At 59.3% G+C, this 27,752-nt stretch overlaps 2 protein-coding genes and 1 long non-coding RNA gene across 6 annotated transcripts in view; 1 reads left to right on the top strand and 2 right to left on the bottom strand.

The window, feature by feature from the left end:
- LOC309613445 overlaps window positions 1-27,752 on the top strand; it is a 42,937-nt gene continuing 15,185 nt past the window's right edge. For 3 of the 4 annotated variants that reach the window (XR_014235725.1, XR_014235726.1, XR_014235727.1), the window contains exons 1-5: window positions 1-880; window positions 3,236-3,419; window positions 8,425-8,544; window positions 16,024-16,185; window positions 16,748-16,802. This is a non-coding gene — a long non-coding RNA (uncharacterized lncRNA). Of the gene's footprint in view, window positions 881-3,235; window positions 3,420-8,424; window positions 8,548-16,023; window positions 16,186-16,747; window positions 16,803-27,752 lie in introns of all 4 variants that reach the window. The other variant, XR_014235728.1, reaches the window with a different exon arrangement.
- Window positions 9,739-11,401, bottom strand: HSPB1 (heat shock protein family B (small) member 1). The gene is made up of 3 exons (XM_082360260.1): window positions 10,900-11,401; window positions 10,153-10,216; window positions 9,739-10,062 (listed from the first exon to the last, which is right to left on the bottom strand). Exons 1-3 carry the CDS (start codon window positions 11,249-11,251, stop codon window positions 9,873-9,875), a joined length of 606 nt encoding a protein of 201 aa, XP_082216386.1. The 5' UTR covers window positions 11,252-11,401; the 3' UTR covers window positions 9,739-9,872.
- The window catches only part of SRRM3 (serine/arginine repetitive matrix 3), a 54,958-nt gene continuing 45,363 nt past the window's right edge, over window positions 18,158-27,752 (bottom strand). Inside the window, 6 exon segments of the mRNA XM_082360242.1 lie at window positions 18,158-19,629; window positions 20,776-20,808; window positions 20,810-20,855; window positions 21,245-21,382; window positions 21,463-21,687; window positions 22,200-22,570. Coding sequence (XP_082216368.1) covers window positions 19,069-19,629; window positions 20,776-20,808; window positions 20,810-20,855; window positions 21,245-21,382; window positions 21,463-21,687; window positions 22,200-22,570 — 1,374 coding nt within the window. The 3' untranslated portion in view covers window positions 18,158-19,068.

Below are 27,752 nucleotides of genomic sequence, written 5' to 3'. Positions count from 1 at the left end.
CCCCCCGCTGGGCGCCACCCGGCTCTGCAGCAGGCCCGCCAGCCCCAGGCCCGGGCCCCCGGGTGTCGGCTGGGTTCGGCTTCCTGCAAGCCTTCGCGTTACACGGGTTGTGCCCAGACCCTGGGACGGCAGTAGGGCCCTCAAGCTCGGCCCACGCCTAGCTCCAACCCATACGGGAACTCCATCCTCGGCCTTCTCTCCGGTCACCTGTCCGCAAACACCTGGGCCCCAGGTGCAGGATTTCGCTGTCTGCGTGTGCCTGGGACCTCAGTTCTGCGCGGGCACGCCTGCGCGCACCCGCACCTGCGATTCCGCGTGGGTGAGCCTCACCGCTCTGCGCGCCCGCCAGGCACGTCTTGGGCGCTTGCCCTGTAGGCCAAAGAAATCTGACAACCCGCGATCGCTAAGGTTCCAGGCCAGGCCAGACACCCGGATGTGAGCAGGGCGGGGACGAGGCCGCCTTCCAATCGCGGGCAGCGGCGAGAGCCAATCACAGCTAGCCTGCCCCGCTCCTCCAATGGTCGGCCTGTTGCTAGGGCTCTGAGCCGTAATCTGCCCGGTGGTGCCCCAGCGCTCCTCCCACCGCGGGCTTTAATAATTCCCCTTCCCCCACGCCCCCGTTCTCCATTTTCTCCTCTTTCCTTGGTCTCCGCCCTCCGTGTGGGCGTTTGTCACCCGGAGTAACCTGGCCTGGGTTCTGTAGGGCGTTACAACGCCTTATAGGGCATTAGCGACATCTGTGGGCCTTGTCCATTGCCGCGGTCGGTGGAAGGAGCTGGTGTGGGAGGGCGGAACTCAGGCTCCTGCGGGGCCCTTGACCGCGTACCTGCCCATCAGATTCCCCGTCTGAACAACGACGCAGCCTCTAAAGTCCGCTGCGGTTCGTCATGCTTTCTTCCCTACGTATCGCTTTTTCTGGGGGCAGCCCCTGGAGGTCTACGTTATTCCCACATTGCAGAGGAAGCCGGGTCTCTCTACAGCTTGCCCGGCCCACAGAGCACTTGGAGGGGCTCAAAGGGGGATGGCGACTGGGGTCTGTCAGGTTCCATCACCTCACACGCGGGCCCCAAGGTCCAGAGGGACACTGAGGCCAGCTCCTGCCTGTCTTTGGCACTCAAGGCCCTCCACGGCCAGGCCCCAGCCCCTCTCCAGCCTCGCCTGCCGTCTGCCCCCCGGTGTCAGCCCAGCTCCCGTCCCCGCTGAACACCCTTCTTTCCCCCACACTCCCCGGATAGACGCTCCTCATTGGGAATTGAGTGGTGGCCGGCCGGAGCTCTCCCCCAGAATCAGATTTCAGGAATGACAGGGAGCGCAGACACCCCAGTCTCTGCCCTTCTCATCTCCCAACATAGAGCTGTGTAATCTGAGGCCGGGAGGGGAGATGGGTTGCCCAAGGCACAGTCAAACCTGGATTTAGGAATTGAAGACCAACTTCAGTGTGGCTACTGTTCAGAAAAGTGAGATTTCCGTCACTCAGAAACGTGTGTCATTTTCCAAATGAAGGGCTCACAGTGGTAGAAAGCTTAAGAGTTTAGGATTTGAATTCTCACCCCATCCTGTGCTAGTTGTGAGGCGTAACTTCTCAGGTTCCTTCGTCCTTCAGAGGTCAGTTTGCATATCCGTAAAATGAGAATATTACAGACTACCTCATAAAGATGCCTACATTGACTGGATGCTTCCTGGGTGCCCCAGACACTGCTCCAAGTCTTTACTTATGGGAGCTCCTTTCTATCCTAGATGCGAGGCTGCCCAATTTCATGAATAATTGACTACAGCCAGCTAGAGCTTCAAATTTACTCAGCTGAATTTTGTTTTTTAACACTCCTTTTCTTCTCGTCAATACTGAATGGCCACATCCACTCTAACTCCGTTTTCTTTCTTTTTTTAAAATTTTTAAGTCTTTTTTTTTTTCTGGCTGTGCTGTGTGGCATGCGGGCTCTTAGTTCCCCAACTAGGGATTGAGCCCGTGCCTCCTGCAGTGGGAGCGTGGAGTCCTAACCACTGGACCGCCAGGGAATTCCCTAACAGTCTGTTCTTATCTATCTTTCTCAGAACTTTATATTCCTGATTATAAATTAAATCTCCATTATCAACTTCTCCATTGCTTCTCTCCATCCATCTTCACATCATTTAAACTCATTAACTGTCTTTAGTCTTGAAAGGAAATCTCTACACTTATTTTCTAAAGCTCAAGTCCCATTTCCTTCCCTTTTGTAACAAAACTGAAAGAACGGTTACCATTTCCTCTTATTTCCCTCAACCTTTTTTTTTGGCCACGCCCCACAGCGTGTGGGATCTTAGTTCCCCAACCCTTGCCCTCTACAGTGGAAGCGTGCAGTCCTAACCCACTGGAGCACTAGGGAATTCCTCCCTCAACTTTGGGAAGGTCACCAGTGATTTCACTCTCTAATTAGGGTGATCTCCATATTATTATCTTAATAAGATCAAAGTTATCTTCCCATAATTAATTCCCATGAGTGTTTCTTTCTTACTTGAAAAATAAAGGCTTCACATGTATTAGTTCATATGATCAGCTTCATTTTGCAGAGGAAAAAACAGACTTAGTAACTTGCCCATGGTCCCACAGCTAGTAAGTGCCCCAGTGGGGATTTGAACCCAGGCAGTTTGACCAGTGGCCACAAGCACAGCTGTAATCCTCTGCTGCCTCTCAGTGGCATGGGGTTGCTGTGAGGATTCAATAAGCTAAGGAGTGATTGGCAGCTAGCAGGTGCCCAGTATACGCCAGTGTGATTAGTAACAGCACACCTATGCAGCAAAGGCGCAGAGGGTGTGGCAGGTCTCCCTCACCCCCTGGGCTCCAGGCCTTGGCTCCCAGACCCTGCAAAGGCAGACTGAGAAAGTGAGCTGGGTCCTCCATGAGGGAACTTCCGGGAGGCTTGAGGGCATTCAGCGACTGAGGCCCAGAGCAGAGAGTATGACCAAAGGTATGGTAGGTGCAGGGCTAGGGGGCGTCAGTGTTTTCCAAGACTCGGATTTTCTGCCCCCATTTCTGCTCTGGGCCTGGCAGGACCCAGAACCTGGGCAGAGATTCCCAAAGTTTCTGGGGTGGGTGGTGTCAGGTATCTAGGTGTCTCTGGGAGAGCACCAGGGGGCACTCAGTTACTGTCCTATCTAGGCCTCAGGGAAAGGAGAGAGGATGGGGAGGCCCAGCAACAGGGTGTCCTAGAGGGGGTGCCTCGGGACTTACCTTGGCCCTGCTCCATCCTCCTTACAGGTGGGGTCAAGACTTCCTTTCTGGAGTCGGTACAGTCTGAGGCCTGAGCTGGCGGGGCCTGCTGCCTGCTTGGTGGGGCTCCTCCAGAGCCATTCTTCCTCCCATGCAGAGCCTTGGGGCTCCATGACCCCTGCTGAGGGATTGGCCCGTGGGACCACTCCTAGGGGTCAAGGCTTTCCGGCTGGTAAGTCCTGGAGAAGGGGGTTTTCGGGATCATCAACAGGGCCACCAAGGGCATTGTGCAAGGATAGCTCAGCCACCAGGGCCCAGAGAGAGGTAGGGGAGGGGCTCCCAAAAGGGAGGGGGGCTTGGTGAAGTGAGAAGATGCAGTGATGGATTTGGGGGTTCAGCGAAGATGGGAGAACTCCCAGAAAGGAGGGGGTTTCAGCGTGGGAGAAGGGGCTTGGTGTTGGGAGGGGTGCAGTGATGTGAGGGAGTGGGGCGAAGTAAGGGAGATGCCAGATCAGAGAGGGACAGGGAGACCCAGCAAGGAGGATGGGAGCTCAGAAGGGGCTGGGGCGGGGGAGGGCTGGGTCCGCTCTGGTCATCCATTCACCTAAATTCTCAATCCCCCTGTCCTGCGCTGTCCCATTGTCTCCCCAGCCTGAAAACAGCTATCCCTAAAGGACTTTTTTTTTGGCTGTGCTTTGGGACTTGTGGGATCTTAGTTCCCCGACCAGGGATCAAACCTGGGCCCCCAGCAGTGGCAGTGCGGAGTCCTAACCACCAGACCACCAGGGAATTTGCAGTTTTTGTTTGTTTGTTTTGTTTTGTTTTTGGTAAGGAACTTTCGAAAGGACTTTCATGAACTCATCTTGATGAGGGGGGAATGACATGGGAAGAAAAGGGTTGTCCAGACCTGCCCTGGGGTCAGAGCCAAGACTGAAGGCCTTCCTCATGCCAGGCCCTTGTTGGTCCTGCAGAAAGTTGGCTTATACCCTTGGGCACCTCTGGGACTTTGGCCTTCCTATTATTTTTAGGGTACCCTGGGTAGCTGCCAGTCTTGGCGATTCCCCCTTGATTTCTGGTCTGCACAGAGCTGACAACACTGACAGACAATCAAGGCAGGAGGGGCCTCAGGGGCCACCCAGACCCCTCAGAATGGAAACTGAGCCCAGAGCGGGGCTGGACCCCAGGCCATGCCTCCAAAAGGGACAGAGCTGGCGCAAACCTAGAGCTGGCCTTAGCCCAGTGCTTTTTCCTGAACGCAGAGCTGCTCCTGCATCCCTATCTATTCTTTTTTTTTTTTTTTTTTTTATAAATTTATTTATGGCTGCGTTGGGTCTTCATTGCTGCGTGTGGGCTTTCTCTAGTTGTGGCGAGCGGGGACTACTCTTCCTTGCGGTGCACAGGCTTCTCATTGCAGTGGCTCTCTTTGTTGCGGAGCACGGGCTCTACGCACATGGGCTTCAGTAGTTGTGGCTCGCGGGCTCTAGAGTGCGGGCTCAGTAGTTGTGGCTCACAGGCTTAGTTGCTCCGCGGCATGTGGGATCTTCCTGGACCAGGGCTCGAACCCGTGTCCCCTGCATTGGCAGGCGGGTTCTTAAGCACTGCGCCACCAGGTAAGTCCCAACCCCTATCTATTCTTTAAACCTTCCTGGCAGGCTCTGCCCTGTTCAGCCCCGAGATGGGGGTGAGGGTAGACTTCCTTCCACTGAGACAGCCCCTGGATCACCAGTGCTGCATCTTGACCCAACCGTTGCCACCTAGGCTGGGCAGGGAGGTGTTCCAAGCTGGTCGGCGTGCAAGGCTGGAAGGAAGGGTAGGAGGGGGTTGTTAAACTGCAGGGACCTCTCCTAGGGCAGGTCAGTTTTCCCCACGGTCCCCGCACATTACCTTTTCCCCCTGGGCTGCAAGCTGGGAGCCCTGTCTGGGTACTTGACTTTCCCTTGCCCTCAGTCTGCCCTTCAGAAGAGATGGAAGTGGCCGACTGGCCAGTGAGGCTCTTCCGCCTTCCACGCTCCTACCCGAGACCATCCAGAGATTTTGTTATTGATCTGGAGCCGTCCCTTCTTAGCCAGGCCTGGGATTCCTGGTATTTTTCATGCTTCCAGCTTTCCCTGCACAACTAGCTGTTGGCAGAGCTGTCTCATCAGAGGCCCATGAGAATATGGTTCATAATTAGGAGGCAGAGTTAGATGCATATAATGAAGTCAAAGTCACCTGGGCAGGTGGAGGAGGGAGGGGAGGACCCAGAGCCCTTGACTAAGAGGATCTTTGCCAGGGATGGAGTAATTCCCGCCCCCAGGCTCCTGTGCTCTTTAGGGCTGGAACACAGGGGCATGGTAGATGGACAGACAGTACACACTTTGGGGTGGGGGGGCACACATTCCCAGGGCCCACTTCCCTAGGACAGCAGCCTGAGGGCAGGGCTTAGCCCCCATTTCATCAGGGTCTGAGCTGCAGGGCCCAGTGGCAGACTCTGGCTAAGACCAGCCCAGGCTCGCCCAGCTGCCCTCACCCATGCTGCATCCTCCTTCCCTGCTTTGGTCCTGAGGTGGAGCTCAGTCACTGCTGTGCACGTCTGGACCCGGTGTCAAGTCCTGGCTGCAGGGCTGTCCCAAACCCCCAGGTGCCACTGTGTGCATGTGGGGATTGGGTGTTGTGTAGAGGTGCAGGGGGTCCGGGGTAAGGCCAGCAGATAGAAACCCCTCCAGGCTGATCTCTGCCCTGCCCTGGGCTCTGCCAGGGCACGTAGGGCTTGTGTGGCTGCCAGCCGGCCAGGGGTCTGGGGTCTCTAATGGTCAACCTCCTGGTCAACCCTGGGCGGGGGCTCCAGTCCAACCCTACCCTCCTCTTCTTCCTTCGCTTGGTTGCCCCTCCCCCATCACAAAGGTGCTCTGGCCGTACCCTTTGGATCCAGCACTGGGGTCCTCTGCAGCCATTCTCTGGGCAGCTTTTATTCCCCACCCCACCCTCTCCACAGAGCAGTCTCCCTGGCAAACCCTAGGTTGATTCAGTAGCAGGGAAGATGAGGGCAGCTGGAAACAGTTCACTCCCCCAGCAGCCAAGGTCTGGTGGCTGCTTGACCTTACAGAGACTGCGAAGTCAGCAAGCCCCAGGCAGCGAGCTCAGGACTTTAGAGGTCCCCTCCTTCCCCCACCCCCCAGCACCCCGACATCCAGTGTGTCACCCCACACTGCAGAGCCTGCTGCTGCCACATCCTGGCGTGCGATCCCCCTCTCCCTGGCAGGACCCATGCCCACTACGTCTCAGCAGCACACTGCCCCCGCCTCATGGCTGCCCCTCCCAACCACTCTCCTCTAAGGTCTGGAACCCTGTTTCTAAAGCAGGGATGCTTAAACCCTTTGCTTAGCCTGCACTTAGCGTGGCCTTCGATGCCCTCCAAGATGGGGCCCCCGCACCTCCTTCACTTGCCCTCTCTGCTTGCAGCCCCTCCTCCAGCCTGACCGCACCAGCCTTCCAGCCTCACCCATGCAACTCCCCCTTGCCTGTCACACAAGGGCCACTTCTGGAAATCCCTCTTTCCCACTCCACTGAGACTCCGCAGGCTGTCCTGGGCCCTCTCTAATGGTAGAATGCTGCTCGTCACTGGGCTGTGTCCTCCGCTTGCCCCCTTGAGCTCAAGCAGGGACTTGGACCTACGGGCTGGGTGCTGGGCCCAGAGAAGGAGCCAACAGGGAGGGCAGATTTCATAACTGGGAGGGAGAGAGAAAAGGAGAGACCCAGGGATCGGCCTGGAACTGAGAGCGGCTTGTGCACCCCACGGATCCCCAGGGGAGCTGGAGCTGGTGAGAGGTAAGCCGCAGCCACAGGGATTTGAGGTCCTTGAGGGTGCCTTTGTCACTGGCCTGGAGCAGGGGGCATTGCCCCTCAGGCACCCGTCGGCTGAGCAGAGGGACCCAGATGCTAGCGTTCACTGAACCAAGGCCAGTGTCTGAGTCTGCAGACCTGAATGTCATCAGAGGCGTTTAGAGAGGGACCCACTGAAAATCAGGGAAAGGCTTGGCGAGGCCGGGGACAGCAGTAGGGCAGCGACTCACCAGGCATCTCAATACTCAGAACCGGCCTCTCCCTGTGGAGACTCCCAGACCTGAGCCAGCCTGCCCCACCCACCACTCCGCCCAGAGGTGCTGCCCAGATCCCACGTCCTCTGAGATGAGCTCTGGGCGTAGGGCCAGCCCAGCCCCAGGCTCCCCTCCTGCCTCTGCCCCGCCCCCCACTGTGTGGCCCAGGCCGCCTATAGGGCATCTGCCTCAGCTTCCTCACCTCCTACTTTGGTTTCCCACGGAGACTGCGGCCTGTTTCCTTTGCAGGGACTGAATTCTTCACTTCCTACCTCCCTCGTGCCCCAGCTGTGACCCCAGTGATGGCCTGAGCCCCCGGACCTATATTCCATTCCTATAGCACCGACAGCACCCAGGCGCTGACCCCTGCCTACCCCAGGCCATGGCCCTGGACTCCGGGCCTGAGACCCGGCAGCTCTCTCCGGGCCATTTTGCAGCCTCGCCCCCTCGAGTGGCCCAGGCCCCCAGGCTCAGCTGCATCGCTGTCCTTCTCCTCCTGAGGCCCCACGGAGCCTTATGCGGCAGCACTTCCAGCTGTGGAGCGCCCCCCCGCCCCCGCCAGCCTTGTGTCTGAGTTAATCTGACCTCCCGTGTCTGGGGCGACGCAGATGGCCCTCTGCCCCCTCCAGGACGAGCTGTGTGAACCTGGGCAAGTCTCTTCACTTCTTTGAGGCTCACTGCCCAGTTGTCAAGCAGCAGTAACCGCACCTCTTCTCGGGGCTGATGTGAGGATTACCTGGTCAGAGGCTTGGAACTAGCTCTCCCACACGTCCAGGGCACCAGTGGAGGAGCTGGCAGCCCGGCAACCTTGCAATCACTCTCTCCGACCAGATAGGGGCACCCGGCCACCCCCGTGGAGGTCAGGGCCACCCTGTTGCCAGCCACAAGGGCACTGGCCAGCAGAGCGAGGGTGAGAACTGGACAGGCTGACTCTGGGTCGTGGCCACGGGAGCGTGGAGGCGTCCAGGAGACATCTGAGACGTGGGGGGGGGTGCGTCTCGGGGAGAGGGTGGAAGGTTTAGGCGATCAGAGCTCAGGAAACCGGGTGGGAGGGTGGGTAGACTGGGCGGTGTCCTGGCTGACAGGCCCGGACCTGTGCTGCCAGCTGGGCCAGAACCGTCCTTGTTCCAGGTGTTTATTTCCCTCTTGGCCTCCTTCCAGGTTCGGCGGGGCCCTCGAGGGCTGGGACCCCCTTTGGCTTTACGCCTGCTCCAGATCGTGGTGTCCCAACAGGGAGCCCACACCAGGGAGGAGAAACTGAGAAGTTGGACGGCGTGAGAGGTGGTGTGTGGGTGCCCCAGGCCCCTCCCTGCGGGTGCTGCTCCTCTCAGGGACCCTGACAAAGTAGGGCTGTGCACCCAGAATGACAAAGTAGGGCTGTGCACCCAGAAGCGTCTGGCCATAGCCCCCCGCTCTGGGACCTTGCTGGTGGAGAGAATGTGGGGTCTCAAAATCCCCCATCTACTTTCAGACTGGGCTCCAAAGCCCCCATCTACGTTCTCCCTCCCCTAGGTCGCCCCGAACCCTCCTCAGGCAGGGAAGAGGGTGGGGGGAGGACAAGGACAAAGGCCGAGGTAGGTGTGGGTGTTCCTGCCGGGGACAGTCAAGGCAGGCCCTCCTGCAGCCACTGCTTCCCCTGGCAGGTCTTTGCCTCTCTTCCACCAAAACCTAGGCCGCACCTGCCCTCGCTCTCTGCAGGGCACCCTCAGGCCTGAGGGCCCAGGCCCCCTGCTACCTGCACGGCCTGGCCTGGCCTGGCGGGAAAGGTCCTTTGATGAGGCCAATCTCCCCTCAGAATGCCATCTGGGGTGGCCACACACCCCCCCATACCATCTACCTGGTCCTGCCCCTCTTCCCCAGGATTAATGAAGTTATGATGAGGGCAGGAAGGAACTCTGAGCTCCCAGGAAGCTCCCCTCCCCAGACCCTGCCCTGTCCCCCCCTCACCTCCCCCCTGCCCGGGTGTTCCTGAGTGCCTAAGCCTGGGCCAGGTGCATATCCTGGTTTCCCCTGATCCCACACCTAGCCCTGGGTTTGGTTTTTTCTTCATGAATTTATTTATTTATTTATTTTTGGCTGCATCGGGTCTTTGATGTGCGGGCTTTTCTCTAGTTGTGGCGAGCAGGTTCTACAGCGCAGGCTCAGTAGTTGTGGCGCACGAGCTTAGTTGCTCCGCGGCATGTGGGATCTTCCCAGACCAGGGCTCGAGCCCGTGTCTCCTGCATTGGCAGGTGGATTCTTAACCATTGCGGCAACCAGGGAAGCCCAGCAGCCCTGGGGGTGGTTTTAATTGCCGTAAACAATGACTGTTTCTCTCTTAATAAACAAGGGACTGGAGGGCAGGGCTGTGCCCTGTGATGGACACCACTGTACCCACAGGGCCCAGCGTGGGCCTTGGCACACAGCAGGCCCTCAGCAAAGGTGATGAGCGTGTGAACCACCCACAACCCCTATGTCTCCACAAACACACCAGGGTCCGAGGCAGGGGCAGGCAGTTGTTTTGAACTTTGAGAAAAACAGAAGGTAAATATATCAAAAGAGTACAGAGGTTTGGTGCATGGGGATGGTCAGTGATGGCTACTGTGGGGTGGGCAACTGGGCTAGGGCCTTTATTTGTTTCCAGGCTGTTCAGACTTCCCAGCTTCTGGGCCCCCAAGCTGGGCCCGCGCCTCGAAGGTTACAGGGATGGTGATCTCTGCCGACTGGGTGGCTGGCTTGGGCAACGGGGCCTCCACGGTGAGCGTGCCCTCGGGGGACAGGGAGGAGGAGACCTGGGTGGGGTCCACACCGGGGGGCAGCCTGGACACGCAGAAAGGGAGGAGAAGCATTACACACCTGTGTGTCCCTGCACCCTCCTCCAGCCCCCCCAGCTCTGGAGCCAGAACTCACGTGTATTTTCGAGTGAAGCACCGGGAAATGTAGCCGTGCTCGTCCTGTCGCTCTTCGTGCTTGCCTGAGGGAGAGGGGAGTGGAGGGGCGGGGGTAAGGAGGTCAGAGGAGGCAGGGAGGGGCGGCCTCTCCAGCTGGCGCACATCCAAACGCGTCCCACCTGGCGGCCAGGACTCAGGGCAGGCAAGACTGACTAAGGGATTTGGGTGCCCCAGGCTGTCCCGGGATCTCAGAAGCTTCTGGAAAGTTCGGTTCAGGGGCTTTGGGAGCGGTGAGGGGGGCCGCAGCGCCGGGCACGCGCACACGCCCCCTCCGCGGACACGGGCTATGGGCGGAGACGGCGCGGGGCGGGCGGCGACGCCCTCTTCATACCAGCCGCAGGCCGGGGTGGGTAGGCGCGGGTGGGCGCGGGGAGACCTGGTCCCTTGGGGGTGGGGCTGGGCCGTGGGGGTCTCCGCTGGAAGGGGGCGTTTCTTCCCTTAGCGGAGACTTTTTAGGGCTAAAAGATCCATTAGGAGCTACCAGCACCCCCCAACTCCAGAGAAGTGGATACAGGCCAGGGGCAGGGCAAGGAGGCCCGCCCCGTTACCCCGGCTCTGCCCCCGGGTCCTTGGCTAAGTTTTCACTTTCCAGCCCCCCCCCGCCGCCCCCCGCCCCGCATTTCAACCCAGGTCCCTGCCCAGGGCTCCTCCCCAGGACCGGCGAGAGGCCGGGGGCCGGCGCCCCCAGTCCCCGGGGGGGTCTCACCAGTGATCTCCACCACGCCGTCCTTGGTCTTGACCGTCAGCTCCTCGGGGGCGAAGTGGTTGACGTCCAGGGACACGCGCCAGCGGTCGGCAGTCTGCTGGATCTCCGAGAAGCCGCTGCTGAGCTGCCGGCTGAGCGCGCGGCTGTAGGAGGGACCCTCGATCGCGGCGGCGGACAGCGGGCGCACGTAGCCCGGCCATCCGCTGTGGCTCAGCCACTGCGACCACTCCTCGGGCAGCCGGGGCAGCCCGAAGGCCTGGTCGAAGAGGCGGCTGTGGGCCGGGTACCAATCGCGGAAAGGGTCCCAGCTGGGGCCCCGCAGGAGCGAGAAGGGCACTCGGCGCTCGGCCATGCTGGCTGGTCTGCGCGCGTCCGGCTGAGGCTCGGAGTAATGCGAGAAGTGTCGGGCCCCCGCCCCAGCAGCGCTTTTATGGGCCTCCAGCCGGGTATTTTTAGCAGGCGTGTTTCAGGTCGCTATTAATGGCAGTGACGGGCCGGAGCAGCCCCTCCCCCTGCATTCCCCCCACTGCATACCGGGGCGCGGGGCGGGGCGAGGAAGGCCCTACCCACATCTGGAACCTTCTCTTGCTTTAGAAAACAAATGACTGGAGCCCCGGTGCTGGTGCAGTGCCCACTGCCGGACGCTCGCAGGCCTGGGTGCTAAAGCGCTAGGCCGCGATCTGTGGACAGTCCAGGAGGGTAAAGCCGAGAGAGAGGTCAGGCTGCTTGTCCCAGGCCACACACCTAGGGATTGGCAGAGCCGGGATTTGGACCCCAGGGTGTGTGTGAAATAATGTCTTAAGAAGCAGCATGGTTAGGAGTGTGGGCTCGGGAGCCAGACCGCCTGAGTTCACATGCAGGTCCTGCCACTCACTGGATGAACTTGTGCAAATGAGAGTCTTTGTGTCTCAGTTTCCCCATCGGGGAAATGGGGATGATGATGATGATGATGATGATGAAAATGCTTCCATCACTGGGTTGGTGTGAGGATTCAGCCACTTAATGAAAGTAAACATTTTAGTCCAGGGCCTGGTACATGATAATGAATTATTGTTATTATTAGCTCCTTGGAGTGGAAAGAGGGGGGAGGAAGGAGAGCGTGTATGTCTCCCTGTTGCAGAGGCGGTGGCGTGTGTAGGTTTGGCCGTTTTCCCCTTGACTTCCCAGTGGGGCAGACCCAGATCACAAACCCTGAGGCCCCGTGCTGAGGGGGGTCAGGAGAAAGGTTACTGTCAAAGCTCCCCATTATATCTATTTTTCTTGAGGAGCCCTGGACAGGGAACTTGAAATACAGCAGCCTTGAATCTCATCGGGGTTTTGCCACTGATTTTTTGTGTGATTTGGGCCAAGGCCCCTCCTTTTCCTCTTTGCAGATTATGATCTCAAAGCCCCTTTTGTTTAATATTACCACAGCACAAAGGGAGAGAGGGCTCCAGGTAGTACAGCTCCTTCAAACTTGCTTGAAGCCTGAGGCCTGCCCCGCCTCCTATCTGACCACCTATGGGATCCACGCCCCCGCTCCCACCTCCGGGCAGAGGCTGCTGCCCCTAGGGTCCTGCCATAATCCTAACGTTCCCTCTCTCTCCTGCCTTCATTGGCATGACCCCAGTCCAGCCTCCCTTCTCCTCACTTCTGTCTTGTTATCCCTCCTTTCTAGATGGGGAAACTGAGGTTCAGAGAGATTAGGTGACTGGCCTACGGCCCCCTGTAAAACACTAGCAGAGTAAGGCTAGAGGCTCCGAGCCTCTCTAGTGCTCAGGGCTCTTACCCTCATGGGGCTCCCACCTTGGAGTCCCTTACTTCCTCTGCTTCCAAGACCCACTCTGTTTGCTGCGCCTCTCCTGGGGCTGGGCTGAGGCTGTACTCCTGCCAGTTCCACGCAGGATTGGCCCTGCCCCGCCCAGGACACCTGAGGGGCTGAAAGCCAGACTCCAGTCCAGTCGCCTCAATGAGCTGAGGTAGGGCTTCCCTGGTGGCGCAGTGGTTAAGAATCCACCTGCCAATGCAGGGGACACGGGTTTGATCCCTGGTCCTGGAAGATCCCACGTGCCATGGAACAACTAAGCCCGTGCGCCACAACTACTGAGCCTGCGCTCTAGAGCCCGCGAGCCACGACCACTGAGCCCACGAGCCACAGCTACTGAGCCCACGTGCTGCAACTACTGAAGACTGCGCGCCTAGAGCCCATGCTCTGCAGCAAGAGAAGCCGCTGCAGTGAGAAGCCCGCGCACCACAAGGAAGGGTAGCCCCCACTCGCCGCAACTAGAGAAAGCCCGTGCACAGCAACAAAGACCCAACGCAGCCAAAAATAAATAAATTAATTAATTAAAAAAAAAAATGAGCTGGGGTAGCAACAAGTCTCATGCCCTCTCTGAGCCTCGATTTCCTCTTCAGGAGAGAGCACTCCTAGATGTCTTTCTTTCTTACCCACCTGCTCCCCATCGGGAAGGAGCTGGGGTTGGGCCACAAATCTGAGGTCACCTCTGGAAAGGCATCTAAGCACCTGGAGCTCTCATGGGCCAAGGAGAGGAGGCAGACAGGATGCCTGCCCTCTGCCCCGCCGCTCTTGCTGGATCACGTCAGGAGTCCAGTCTCCATGGGGAGCTACTCGCCGCCCCCCCAAGGGTCTCAGCTTCAGGAAGCCCCAGGCCTTCACGCCCTGGCACTCCCAACCCCACCTATCCCCAGCTCTTAAAGTCAGGGTGAGGTCAGGAGCCAGGGAGGGCCCTCATCCGTCCCTGCCTGCCCACCTTGGCCCAGACTGGAGCCCAAGTGCCCCACCCTAGCGGGAGCTGTCAGACATAATCATAGGTGCCTTCAATTGTGACCCAGCCATGCTCTGGGTGGGGGCTGCCTGCCTGGCCGTCAGCACCTTGTAGACAGAAGCTCCCTTCAGAGCTCCCTTCATTTTGCCTGAAACCAAGGTGGGGAGGATCCATCCCTGCTACCCTGGCTATAGGGGAAGCTGTGCAACCCAGGGCTCCACCGCCAGCACCCAGCCCATGGAGGTGGAGGCAGCAGAACTGAGAATTCACATCCATCTTTTTTTTTTTTTTTTTTTTTTGACCACGCCTGGGGGCTCGTGGGATCTTAGTTCCCCAACCAGGGATTGAACCCCGGGCCCTCTGCAGTGAAAGTGTGGCCAAATCTGGCTCCCTGTGCACCGATGCTGGATAAAAATACGGAGACAGAGAAATGGAAGATAAGAAATAGAGAGGCTTTTTATTTTCTTTGCCAGGCAAAGGGAAGACACAGTAGGCTAACGCCTCAAGAACTGGGCCCCCTCCTTGGGGAATTGGAGAAGATTTTATATGTGGGGCTCGCAGTCCGGGGTATATGATAAGGATCAAAAGTAGTGGAGGCCTTGCATTTCTTTTCTTCTGCAAATTCATGGCCAAAGTTGGCATCAGGTGGCTCAGCAACCGGGTCTGATGTCCCTGAAGTTATGGGCCCATGACCTTTCTGAAATGAAGAGTGCTACAGGGGAGTGTAGGGGGAGAAGAAATGCCAGTTGTAAAGGGTAATTTGTATGGAGTCAGAGAGTAATCATCATCTTTGTGAAGGACAAGTCTAGCTACAAGTGTTTGTTAGTAGTAACAACTAAAGAATAACCAAGATTGCTTAACACTTTCAGGTCTGTTTATGTTGTTTCCCCAGCCTGTTCATTGTTTCCTTATTTTCCTGTTTATCAGAAAAGTCTCATTTCTATTTTTGCTACAACAGAAGTGTGGAGTCCTAACCACTGGACTGCCAGGGAATTCCCCACATCCATCTTCAATGGGTCACTTCTCGAGGGACTCTCAGATCAGAGCTGCCAATCACAAGGGAGGGGACCTGGGTAGCTCTGGGTGGTAGTAAGAGGGGGTAGGGGTGGAGGAGAAACTGGGTTTTGGGGTCAGACAGGCTGGGCTTGAACCTGCTGCCGTTCACGGGCCTGGTGACCTCTCTGAGCTGGCACATCCCCATCTGCAAGACATAGCTAATAACACACCCAGCTTGCAGGGCTGCGGTGAATCTATAACACGATAACTCCCGTGAAGTGCCTGGTGCTCAGAAGTGTTCATTGTTATTAAGGAAAGAGGGCCTTTAATTTTGGATATTGAGACTTAGATTAATGAGAATTACCTGGTTGTATGTGCTTTATAGCATGTTCAAGTATCTTATCAGAGTCCCATTCTGGAGATGAGAAAACTGAAGAGTCACAACTGCCCCAAGGTCACAAAGCTGGTGAAGGATGGAGGGATTGGGACCCAGGCCTCCTGCCTGTCTATCCGGCAGGGGGCACTTCCCAGGCAGTCCGGGGAGGGCCGTGGGCTGTGGCTTGCAGGCCCAGGGTGAGGTGTGCAGCCCAGGGTTAGCTGTGGGACAGGGAGGGTTGGGCCAGCCATCTCTGGGTTCACTTCCAGCCCTGACCAGGCACCCTTCCTCTAGGGTACTGAGCTCCCAGGGGTAGTTTTTCTGGGATTAAGAGGACAACTCCACCCGCAGGGATTTCCCAGAAGCCAAGGGGTTGGGGAGCAGGGGGACACTGCAGGGATTCCTTAATCAGAGGGGCCCGTCCCCCCATCCCTAGCCCCAGAGTCTGGGATACTCTGCCGCAGCTCCGAGACCAGCCTCCCAGCTTCCTGGCCTGGCCCTGCGCCTGAGCACTTGGCCACACTAGCCACTCCCTTGGCAGGCTTTTGCCAACTCCAGCTGCCACAGCCCTTCCCTCCCTGGCCCAGCCTCAGAAAATGCGAGCGTTCAGGCAGCTGCCCGAGCTCCCGGGAGAGGCCTGACAGCTGATGAAGTGCCTGCCGCTGGGCCTGCTGGGAACTAAGAATGTGGGCAGCTGTAATTAGGGCGCATGGGGGTCGGGGGGCTCTGGGTCTTTCTGGAAGTGTCTAGACACTGCCCCTCCAGGAGTCCATTTCCAAAAGCCCATCTCCTAGGCCTTCGGCTTCTGGCTGGCCTTGGGGTCACCTCGCCTCCATCACTGCTGAAGAGGTGCCAAGGAGGGGCCAGGTGGGAGGGCTGGGGACCCATCCTCCTACCCCTCCCACCCTGCTGTCCAGTAGAAAGAATCTATCTAGCTTGGGAGTCTGGGGACGTATATGTCTCTAACTCTGTGACCTTGGCCAACAGCCGGCCTCCGTGACTCATTTTCTTCATCTGTGCGATGAGACCATCGGACTGGATGTTCTCGAAGGCTCCTTCCAGCACTGGTGAATCAACAGTTTCTCCTCCACTCTCTGCTCTCCCCCATCCTCCCACGACCCCCCACCTCACCCCAGGGATGTGTATATGGTGAGTCGACGCAGAGGATGAGGGGGGACGTGGAGACGGGGCATCCCCTGTGGTGGCCGTGGAGGTGGGAGGCCCTGTGGCTGGAGCACTCCGGTGCTGGGTGTCCTGAGAGCCTTTCTCAGGTGGAGGGGGGCTTGGCAAAGGAAGGGCAGGTGCCTGGTGATAAGGCCGGTTTGCTGAATATGCCCTCGGCTGAGAGAGGCGGGGGTGGGAGGGTCGGGGGAGTAGGCCAGGGGGCTTCCAAGAGCGCCTCAGAGAGGCAGGGGAGGGGGGTAGTCAGCTGGGACCCCCAAATTGGGCATGTGCATTTGTGACTTGCTACCCTGGGTCTGGGGCTGTAGGAAACGGATTAAGAAAAAGGGGCGAATTTGCCAGGACACGGGAAAGCCTTGTCCAGCCTCCTGGCTGCTGTGTGTGCGGGGAGGGGAAGGATGGAGGGGTCCCTGAGGCCCCAAGTGCAGAGAGAGAGGTGAGGAGAGGATGTCCTACATCCCAAATGCCACATCTTGCTAAGGTTCCCCCATCCCTGCCCCTGTCTCCTCCTCCTTGTTACCCGACATAGAATTGGAATTTCCTGTTTTCCTGCCTGCCTTCCAGTGTTTTTCCCTTTTCCCAAGGTAAGAGCAGAAGAGTTCAGTCTGAACCCTCCGTCTGCGGGAGGGACAGGGGCCTGGTTCCCTCCCTGTCCTTCTCAGCGGAACAGGCGCCAAGTAGCCAGGGAGGTGCTGAGGAAAAGAGCTTCGGGCTTCCAGGCTGCCATGGATCCTCCCCCAGGGATCTCTCCTCTCTGTCCAGGCCTGTTTTGTATCCCTTCTGGCGCGCCGCCAACCAGCAGTTTTTTTTCCTCTCTCTCTCTCTCTGTCGCCCTCTAGGGTCTTCCTGCTGCCACCATGCCTTTGGTCTCCACCCTCCCCCCACGGTTGCTGGAACCCCTCACGCCATAGTTGCCTCGTTCACTCCTTCACTCATTCAAAAAACATCTCAAGGGTGTCTGTTTGGGGAATGCAGAGATAAGAAGGGATGGCCTGGGCTCCAGAAGCTCACAGATTTAGGGAGAGAGAGACCCGCCAACAAATAACTGGATCAAGAGCTTGATACCCTAAAGGCAGGAACAGACCTAGGGCTGGAGGAATCCAGAGGCGGGAGTGGCCACTGCAGCTGGGGATCGGGAAGGCTCCTAGGAGTAGGAGGCAGCTGAGCTGCGCCTGGAACCACGAGCTCTCGGGAACCTGTGGAGGTGGAGAGGGGCCGAGGGGGGCCCGGGAGGAGGGTCCGCTGGAGTCAAGGACAGTGATGGGAGCGGAGGTTGGAGGGTGGCGGCGGGAGAGGATGGCAATTCCAGGTGGAGCCATTCGCCATTCGGAAGCCCTTCCAAGTGCTACAAGCTGGTGGACATGGTCATGGGATCCTCATGGTGGGGCGTTCTGTTTCCTTAATTCAATACTGTGTCCTCAGAGCCAGGAACTGGGCATGGCACATAGTAGGTGTTGAGTAAGCATGTATGGAAAGAGGGAGGGAATGGTCAGATTTGAATTTTAGTTATGGTGGGATGGACTGGAGGGGGCCAGACCCAAGCAGGCCAGCTGGTGAGCAGGTGGGCCTAGGAGGGGTTGTGGTTAGAGGCCAGGAGCGGGGGTGGGGCAGAAAAGGAAGTGGCACTGCCTGGTCACCTGGCTGCAGCCTGGCTGTGGGGTGCAGATGAGGAAGGTGGTCCGGCTGGGCAGTGAGGGAATGGAAGGGGGGAAGGGGAAGGGGCAGCTTTGGGCTCGTGTGAGACAGGCTGAACTTTCATGCCCACCTTGGGGTATGTTTCATGCCCCCATCCCCTCCAAGAGGTGGCATCTCCAGAGCAGGGCCAAGTTTGCTTTCCCTATAGCCCCAAACCCTACCTGAGGCCCAGATGAGGACCTTCTGCCTTCCCCACACTCCCCAGGTACCCAAATCCACAGAGGCCTGGTCTCACCACCTGCCATCCGGGCACCAAGTGTTTTATTAGAGTCCAATTTTTATCCGCACCGCGGAGAAGGAGGGGGAAACAGAGGGGGGAACCCGGACCAGACCCCAGACCCCTCCCCCCACCGGAGCCCAGGGCATCTGCCCTGTTGGGCCGAGGAAGACTTCGTGAGATCCCTGAGGGCCCCGGGAGGAGGGGGCTGGGAGCAGCAGCAGAGGGCTGGGGGCCGCTGCTTCCCCATCCATGCCCCAGGCCAAGGCCCTCAGTCTAGATTCTACCCTTTCTTCGAAGGGGTGTAGCACCCCTCTCTGGAAGAGGAGGAGGAAGTGCTCCCTTTGGCTCCCTGCTCCCTTGGGCAGCCCCAAAGGGCACGTCATCCTAGGCCTGCTGCCATCCGGCCCAGGTCCCAGCCACTGGGCACACCGGGACCCCGAGGCCTGCTCAGTCCGCCGACTGCATTGCTCTTCCCCTCCCAGGCTCCTCCTCCATCTACCGCTTCTCTCTTCCACCTCCTGACCCGAACCCCTTTTGATCTCAGGGTCAGATGCAGCTGTGGTCTGTATATCCCACCTCTTGTCATGCAGAAGGCCTGGCTGGCGTGGCCTTGGCCCAGGGCATGGGGCGAGGGCTGGAGGGAAGAGCCTGGCCTGGAGAGGTGCGACCGAGGGTGAGCTCCCTGGCCCCTCAGGCTGGGGCTTAGGGGTCCACCCAGTCAGGGCACTCTTGGGCCAGGGAAGGGGTCTGGGGAGGCTCTGGGGCCAGCCTCCAGCCCTCAGCCAGGGTCCTCCTGCAGCCGGCTCAAAGGAAGTGGTTCCTCAGCCTGGATGGTGGTGCACCAAGGGTTAGGCCATTCTTCCTCCTGTCTAACTTAGCTCCGGCTTGCTGTCCCATCTCCGTGTCCGCCCAGTGGTAGAGAGGAGCTGAGGGTCCTATGGAGTGGCAGGGGAGGCTCCCAGGTCTGGCACCGTCAAAGGTGTCCCTGGGTCCACTGAGCTGAGGTCCCCAGCCTGGTGAGCTGGCATCAAGCAGGAAGCGGGGCAAGGTGATCCCTGTGTTCGAAACGGCTCTTTGTTCCCTGGACGTGGTGGGTGAGCAGGAGGTGAGGGCGGGGGCCCTCCAGAAGCAGCAGAATCCAGCTCCTCTTTGTCTTCAGGGCCCCCGCCCTCAAGGTCTTCCCTGGACCCGGGACCTCTTTGCAGGCCCCCTGCAGCTCCTGGGTCCTGACCCCTCCTCGCCTCTCCCTGTGCCAGGGGGCACGAAACTGGGTCGGCTGGGCTCAGAAGCCCCCGCTCTCTGAGCTGCTCCGGCTGTGGTAGCTGGGACTGGGGGTCCGGGAGGGGCTGCGAGTGCGGCTGCGGGTCCGACTGCGGCTGCTGTAGCTTCCATGGCTGTGGCCCGGGCTGGGGCTCCGGCTTGAGTAGTCGCTGCTCAGGCAGCTGGAGGAGGACGAGGGGCTGGGCCGGTAGTAGGGGATGGGACGTTTTCGGGCACTGCCGGGAGGGAAGAGCTGATTACAGGCCATCCAAGGCCCTGAGCTCTGCCAGTCCTGGGCCCTCACTCAGGCCCTGAGCCCCTCCCCAGCAGTGGCCAGGGCTTCCCTGCCTCAGTTTCCCCTGAGCCTTGACCTTGGAATTCTCCCTGCCTCCACCCCTGCCCCAGCAAGACTGGACATGCAGTGGTCCAATTTTATGTTGACCACTTTGTTTTTCCTCATTGTCTGCAGGGAAAGGGGACCAAGTCTTTGCTTGACTGGAGTAGGTGCTCAATAAAAATCTGTTGAATAAATGCAACTTTTAAGTGTAGACAACTCACATCAGCCAAGCTAAGCAGTGGCTTCTGTGCATGGGAGGGTTTGTGAATATGGCCCACTCCTGCTTCTTTGTTCTCCACAGGATGGAGGATTTTGGTTCTCAGGTCACTCAGAGGGAACAAGAGGAGCCCCCTGGCCACTGCTGCCCATGCCCAAGGCCCTGGCCCAGGCCTGCCGGCCCCCACTCCTTACTCAGCTACCTCCCGCTGGCCCGGAGTTAGTTTGAAGCCAGGAGACTGTGACCCAGAGAAAAGAAAAGAGAGTTAAGGGGGCGACAATGCCCCATTGCGTGGGGTTAATTCTGAGGAAGAAAACAGGTGTATGTTAGTGGGAGGAGGAGGAGGCAGCCTGGGAGGGGGCTGAAGGGGGTGCCAGGTGGAAGGTGTGGAGGCTGTCTTAGGACCCCCTGCTTATGGGGGTATCTGGGGGGGGGTGTCCCAAGCCTGGCAGCCTGGCCTCCAGCTCTGATGTGAGAACTGAGGCCCGGAGAGGCACGCTGACCTCCCGTGGCTGCCCAGCGAGGCCAGGGCAGAGCGGGGCTCAGGATTTTGCCTGTGGCGCTCTACCCCGTGTCGGGGGTCTAGGGCTGCAGGGTGACTTCCACAAATGCAGACCATCATCTCACCTGGAGACCCAGGCCCAGACCCTCCAGTCCTGGCAGACTGTGTGGGCAGAGTGGGAGGGACCGGTTCCCCTCACAGCTGCCCCAGAGACCAGACTGCCGGTGCCCCCTCCTCCAAATCCCCCAGGGGGCTGGGAAGTGAGCAGAGAGCTTAGTGAGAAAAGGAGAGGCAGACAGACAGCCGGACAGAGCCAGTCAGCTCACATGGGCATCTCCCCTGCAGCCTGTGGAGAGGGGGTCCACCCGGCCCCCAGGCTGGCCACAGGCCACTCAGCAGGCTGGACCTTGAGATGAAGGAGAAAAGGACACATCATTGCCAGGAGATGAATGTGGGGAGGGAAGGAGGAGGGAGGGGCTCCGAGAGGGATGGCTGGAATCTTCCAGAGCTGAACTCCTTGCCTGCTGCTGTACCCAGACCCCAGAACCGGGCCCCTCCCCTCCATGGCCCTCAGGACGCTTCCCTTCTGGAGGCCTCCCTCCCTCCCCGAAGTGAGCCTGCACCTCTGTCTCTCGGGTCCCAACCCCTCCCCAGCACCTCAGTCCTAGCCTGAGCGCCCTCTTCCCTCTCCCAACCCTCACCTTCTCTCCTTCGGCGCCCTCCCCTCCCCGCACCAGGTGCGCTTGGTCGAGGACCCCCCAAGGTCCCCGCGGCCCGGCCCCGGCCCCTCCGTACCTGGTGATGCGCCGCGGTTCCATGAAGCTGGGCGAGTCCCGGCGCCGCTTGCGGATGGGCGAGTAGCTGCGGGAGCGGCGCCGGGCGCGGGCGGCCTCGGCCTCGGCGTGCCTCGCGCGGCCCTCGCCGTCCTTGTCCCTGCGGGGCCCGGCCCGAGATGAGCGACGCGGCCCGGCAGCCCCGGCCGGTCCCGCCGCCACCCCTGGGCCCGCACTTACCGGCCCAGGGTTTTCTTGGGCGACGGCGAGCGGCTGGGGCTGCGGGCCCTCTTCTCCGCGGAGCGCGAGCGGGATTTGGAGGGCGAGCGGCTGGAGCCCCACGAGCGAGGGTGCGGGTCCGGGCTGCGCGACGAGCTCTTCCCCTCCGGGCCGCCGTGCCTGCCGTGCGCGCCCGGGGACGGGGAGGTGCTGGCGGGCCGGGCGCGCGGGGGCCGCTCCTTGGCCCTGGAGGAGGGGCACGGCGACAGGGGGGGCTCAGCTGGGAGACAGTGGGCCCCGGGCAGGGGAGGAGCGGGGGGTGGGGGTCCCGGTGACAGGGAAGGGCTCACTTAGGGAGAGAGTGGGCGCCCCGGGGGGGAAAGGACTCAGGAGGGGAAGGGGTTCTATGGGGTTAGTGCGGAGGAGGAGGTTGTTGTGTTGGGGGTCGGGGAGAAGTTCCCGGAGGAGGGAAGGGGGCCCTGGTGGGGGGGAGAGGAATCGGTGAGGAAGACGCTGTTCCGTGCTGTCGAGGGAGAGTGATCATGGCGGGGGGGGGCGAGTACGGGAGGAGGGCGCTCTGTTGTGGGAGGAGGATCTGGATCTTAGCGCGGGGGCGGGTGGACAGGTCCGCTGCGGGGAGAGGGGTCGGTGCTGGGGCGCTCAGTGCGCGGGGAGGGGGTATGACCGGGGAGGGGAGAGGGCTCGGGGGGGGCGGGGAGGGGAGCCTGGTGCGGGTCCCAGGGGCCGAGCCCGCTCACCGTTTCCCGTGCCCGCCGTGACCTCGCTCGGAGCCGGGCTCGGGCCCGGGGCCGGGGTCGCCGCCGCCCGAGTCGCTGCTGGAGCGGGCCCTGCTGAGCGAGCGCGACGAGCCCCGGGGCGGCGCGGGCCGGGCGCGCCGGCGGCCCCTGCGGCGGGGCGCGGACGCCGAGGACCGCGAGCGCCGCCGCCTCCGCCTCCGCCTCCGCCGCCGCCGCCGCCGCCGCCTGGCCGCCCCGCCGGCCGCGCGGCCTCCTCTGCCCTGCGACGACGGCGCCGAGCGCGGGCTCGGGCTCTCCTTCCCACGCGCGGGCGGCGTGGCTACGCCGGCCTCCGCCTGGTCGCGGGCCCTGGGCGAGGGCGAGCTGGGCTTCTGACGGGGAGAGAGGCAGAGAGGGCACGTAGGGGGTGGAGAGGGGACGGAGAGGGCGACAGAGGCGGGCAGAGACGGAGAGACAGAGGAGACGGAGAATCCAGAGGGGGAGAGGCAGAGGCAGAGCCGAGAGGAAAGAGACGGGGAGAGGTTAGAGAAGCAGAGAGACAGAGCGGAGACAGGAAAGGAGAGACAGAGAGAGAGGACAGATCCAGAGAAGGAGCGAGAGGCCGAGGGGGAGAGAGCGGGCGGGCGGGGTGGGGGGAGAGAAGGAGAGGGGGCTTTCACCGGGCCCAGGCCGGGGGCTGCCAGTCCCGGAGCATCGCACACACGGTTCCCCGCGCCTGCCCTGCCTCTGCCTCTCCTGAGTGTCCACCTTCTGGCCTCAACAGTGCAGCTCATGCAAGGTTCTTGGCATGCAAAACACAAGAGGGACGGAGCGGTGGGGGGGGGGGGTTGGGCTGTCAGGGAGGGGGAATCCAGGACGGGCACGGGGGCTGGCATTGCCCCCCCCTCGACGGGACGGAGGATCCCGGCAGAGAGAAGAGAGAGGGCGGGCACCGGGAGGCCGGGCCAGGGCCAGCCCACCAGGCCAGGCCGCCCAGCGCTTGGGGGTGGGTGAGGGGATGGAGGGGGCACACGGCACACAGATGGGGGTGGGGGCGAGGCGGGACAACTGAACTCAAAACTGAACCGAAGAAAGGGAGGAAAAACGAAATAAAAAACAAAATCCACAAATGTCATTAGATACCGAAATCAAAAACAATGTCTGAACTCCTGGGGAACTGACATTTTTCTGTTAACATTTTTTCTTTCTTTGTTTTCCGGCCCTGCAGAGATCTGTGGAGCTGTCAGTAGCACCCGACTGTCTTTCTGTTTCTCTCTTTTCTTTTTCTTTCTTTTTCTTTTTCTTTTTTTTTTTTAAGTTCTGATTTTTTAAGTCCCTCTTGGTTAACGTCCACTTACCAATAAAGTGGCACTTCCTCCTTTAGTAGGTAAGATGTGTAAGAGAAGGGAAAAGTGTGGTAGCGTAAGTTCATCATTAGATTCACAAAAATGCAAGAGAGATAGAGAGAGAGAGAGAAAAACGCAACCACCCCATTCTAGGCCGAGAGGAGGCCATGCCACCTCTGGAGGAAGGATTAGCAGTGCCCGGCTCCTCGGGCCTGAGCAGGCACCTCTTGGGTGACCACTGGATAGAGATGTCGAATGTTTTTCCGAAAGTGGAGTCAGGACACAAGCATCGGGCTACAGAAAACCAGAAAGGGCACCTGGTACCGTCAAAAGGGCCCTCCCTGGCTGGGAAGCAGGGGTCTGAGAGTCTGCCACAATCTCACTGAGTGACCCTGGCCAAGTCACTTCCCTAGTCTGGGCCTTAGTTTCCCCATCCACCAAATGAGACGGTCAGGGTCAGGCTTTGCTTCTGGATGTCCCTTCCAGAGCAAATATTCCAGGATTCCCTGACCACCCTCTCCATCCCCCTCCCTCCACAGAACTGACCCTTACTCCTGTCCTTGGGCTTCCATCCAGTAACAGTTGACTGCACTTGTCTGTCTGTAAGTCTGTCCCCCATCCCTCCCCACCCCCCAATCACCAGCACCAACTTGACTTTGAGCACCTCCAGGGCCAATGTGGTGTTGGATTCAGCTTTGTAACCTCAGTTTTTATCACAGAACTTGGCATCTAGTAGGGCCTCAGTGCGGTTTGCTGAGGAAGGAAGAAATGCCCTTACAACGGCCAGGGCCAAACCAGGGAGTCCTAGGAAAGGGGCAGGGTCTGGGTCAAGCTCTTTTGGCAGCCTTTTTGGAGGAGAGAGCAAAACCAGCTGCCACGCCTCAGGGCACCTTGCTGCCAGGGACTGGAAAGAGTGTGGCTTCCTTGGCATGGCCCTGGGTGCTTCCTGGAGGGGGTGGGGGTGTGGCGTTAAGACCTCTCTGTGCTAAGCCTGAATCCCTAGACGAAGAAGTCAGCTCCTCCGCGGCAGGGCACACCTAGCTCTCGATTGGTGGCTGCAGGAGCCAGTGAACACCAGCCATAGCAGGGAGAGCAGCTGTCCAGAGCCAAATGGGCCATGAAGACCTGGGAGAGCCTTCTGTTTAGGGCAGCGGCAGAGGGAGACACAGGCAGGCAGAATGGATATCACTGGGTACCGAGGTGCCCGTTGAGTCCTCTGACCTTCCTGATCACCAGCTCACCTCTGCTAGGAGAGATGGACGCTGGACTGTTCCGCCATGGCCCCTCTGAAATGGCAATCCATTCTCAGTAGACCAGGAGACGCTTGTTCTCCCTAACACATAACCCCCTCCACCCCAGCAGGTGGCCAGTGCCTCACAGCGCCCAAGCCCCCAGAACTAGGTTCTGTCATCCAGCATCCTTTTCCCTCCAGAGGAGGCAAATGAGAAAGAAGTCTCCAGGATCCTGAGCACTGAGATCCAAGCCCCTGGGCCAGACTCCTTGTGCTGAGCCGGGTGCTTCCTGCCTAGCATGTCTTGAAGTGCAAGCTCTTCCCCACTTCCCTCTCACCTCCTTCAAGCCAAATGGCTGCTAGAGCCCCAGATGATAGTAATTGGCAAAGTGGACCACCCTGGGATTAGCTCTGATATGAGTTTGCTGTGAAACCTTAAGGAAGTGACCAACTCTGGGAAGCTCAGTTTCCCCACTGGTAAAGTGGGGGATAGCTGGGTCTCTGCTAGGTGGGCCTGTATAGGGGCTGAGAGGTTCGTTTCAGAGAACAACTCTTACTCATGGTCCCCTTACAGATGAATAGGGTCAGAGCAAGGCAGGAAGGCCTGGGGCCCCATGGGTATCTCCCAAGTGCCAGGATGGAGGAGGATGGGAGGATGGCTATGCCGGGTAGGGTGGCAGATAGCACCTCCCTGGGGAGACTTCTAGAGCCAATCTCACCCTTATCCACACATCCCTCCAGAAGCCCTGGAGAAAGAGTCGCTGTGATCCTGCCAGAGGGTGAGCCTCTTCCCCAGCTTGGGTCTCATTCTTCCCAGGAACTGAGGGAGATCCAAGTCCAGACACCATGGAACTTCATGGACGGACAGGCCTGTGGTGGCCAGGGACCCCCAAACATCCCCAGAAGCCTGCTCTTTGTGACTCTTGTCCCTCTTGCCTCTTTCCCCTGGATAATGCCTATCACCCCCCTACCCTAGCAAGAGGTCACCACCTCCAGGAAGCCTCTCCTGATCCTCACCCTGAGTCGGGTGCTCTCTTCTATGATCCCACAGACCCTTGTTCCTTCCCTTAGTATGGACTGTGCCATATGGTTCCTTCCCTTAGTATGGACTGTGCCCTGTGCCAGGGCTGGGGCTACCGTGACCAGCAGGAGCTCCCCATCCATGGTTCAGCTCTTCCCTCTCATCGTTCTGAGTGATCTTTATCAGTCCTCCAGCCTGACAGGCGGGGGCTGTGAACCCAGGTCTGCCTGCCTCTCCCCTGGCATGGACACCAAGATGGGGCCTGGTATGGAGGAGTGCCAGCATGTGCTGGCCTAGTGTGTGCATGTATGAATGAATGAGTGAGTGAATGAAGGACCTCGCCTGCCTCTGAGCCCTGCTCCCAGGAGCCCCTCTGCTCCTTGGTACCACCTGCTACCTGACATCTTCTGCTTATGTAAGACATTTTTGAGGGGAAAGATAAGAGTAGCAAGGGACAGGGTGCTTGCCCAGTCCTGGTATCCTTAAGGACAAGAACAAGTGAGCATCTGGAACAGCTACACCCTCTAACTTAGCACGTGAAAATCCTATTTTGGGGGCCCTGGTCACATCAGGTACTCCTTGAAGGTGAGGCCTCCACTCCCGCATCAGGCTGGGACGGAGTCTCCTCCCTCAGACCGGCAGCACTTTCTCCCTCCCTGAACAATTTCCTTGTCTGCCCTCCAGCACCACCCAGGGATGAGGGATACTCTGGTGGGTGAGCTCCCCAGGACCTGCCCCTGGGACCAGCATGGGGGGAGGAGAGCATGAATAGCCAGGCTTTCTCTTTTCAAAGCTGAGGATGGAGGCCCACTGAGGCCTCACGAGGGTTGGGGTGTCAAACTTCTGCAGCGGCTCCCAGGTGGGACAGGAAACAGTTTAAAGGGCAAGTATGGGGAGATGGGGTCCCTGAGGACCTACTCCTGATGTGTACCCTCAGTGTGGCTGGATGAGCTCTGGGCTGGGAGTCACAAGTCTCAGGATCTAGGCCTGGTTCTCCATCAACATCTTGAGGGACCCTGGCCCCTACTGACTGTCCCTTCTGGACCATCTGCACTGAGGGACCCCATTTAGCCCACATTTGGAAGATGGAAGGATGCTGGGGGACTGAGGGAGCCCCTGACTGGGTTGGGTTGTGGTCCAGGCAGGGGGTGGGAGAGCTGAGTATCCCCTCCATCTCTTAAATTGCCCCCACAGAGACTTTACTAAGTAGGTCATCTACATCCGGTAGCTGTTCCTGGCCAGCTCACGTCACCCCTGAAGTTCAACTACCATTACGCCCAAAAGATGGAGCGGTGGGGTTCAGTCCTGGTGCCAGCTGCTGCACCTGCCACCAGGGCAGGACCGTGGGAGCCCAGCAGGCCCTGGAGGGTGGGACAGAGCTCTTTCCTCAGGCCTGACCTCAGCCAGAACTTCTTCCAAGATCTGGAGGCCAAGAGGCCCAGCACAGGCCCTTCCACCATTGCTTATTGCCCAAGGTGACCCCGGGGACCGGCAGGCGTGAGGGTGAGGGGCTTAGCAGCTACTCCAGAAGACAGAAATCAAATTGGCTTCACCGCAGCATACAGTCCAGGAAGGGAACACAAACTCGGAATGCTAAACCACACAGAAATGCATTCGGACAACAAAATGAGAAAGAGAGGGCGTGAGGGAGGCTTGGGGGATGGGGGCGGGGATGGAGAGGAAGAAGAAGGAGAAGGGGAAGGTGGGAAAGGGGGGAAGAATGAACCAGAAAAGTTGTCAGGAAAAGTCAAGAAAACTAAAGGACAAACCAGGAAACACAGCTTTGTAGCTCATTTGGAGAAAATGCAAGTTACAAATGAGTAGTCATTAAAATAAAGAAAGAAAAAGGGAGGGGGAGAAAACCAACCAGAGCGAGATTGAGAGATTGAGAGAGAAAGAAAACCACATTCAAACCAAGCAGAGTGGCGGGGCTTATCTGGAGATGGGAGCGGCGCACAGCGGAGCCGGGATACCTA

The sequence above is a fragment of the Balaenoptera borealis genome (genome assembly GCF_965194805.1).
Source record: "Balaenoptera borealis genome assembly, chromosome: 16".
NCBI lineage: Eukaryota > Metazoa > Chordata > Mammalia > Artiodactyla > Balaenopteridae > Balaenoptera > Balaenoptera borealis.
The sequence above is the reverse complement of the archived record's forward strand: the minus strand, read 5'-3'. Positions and strand labels throughout refer to the sequence as shown.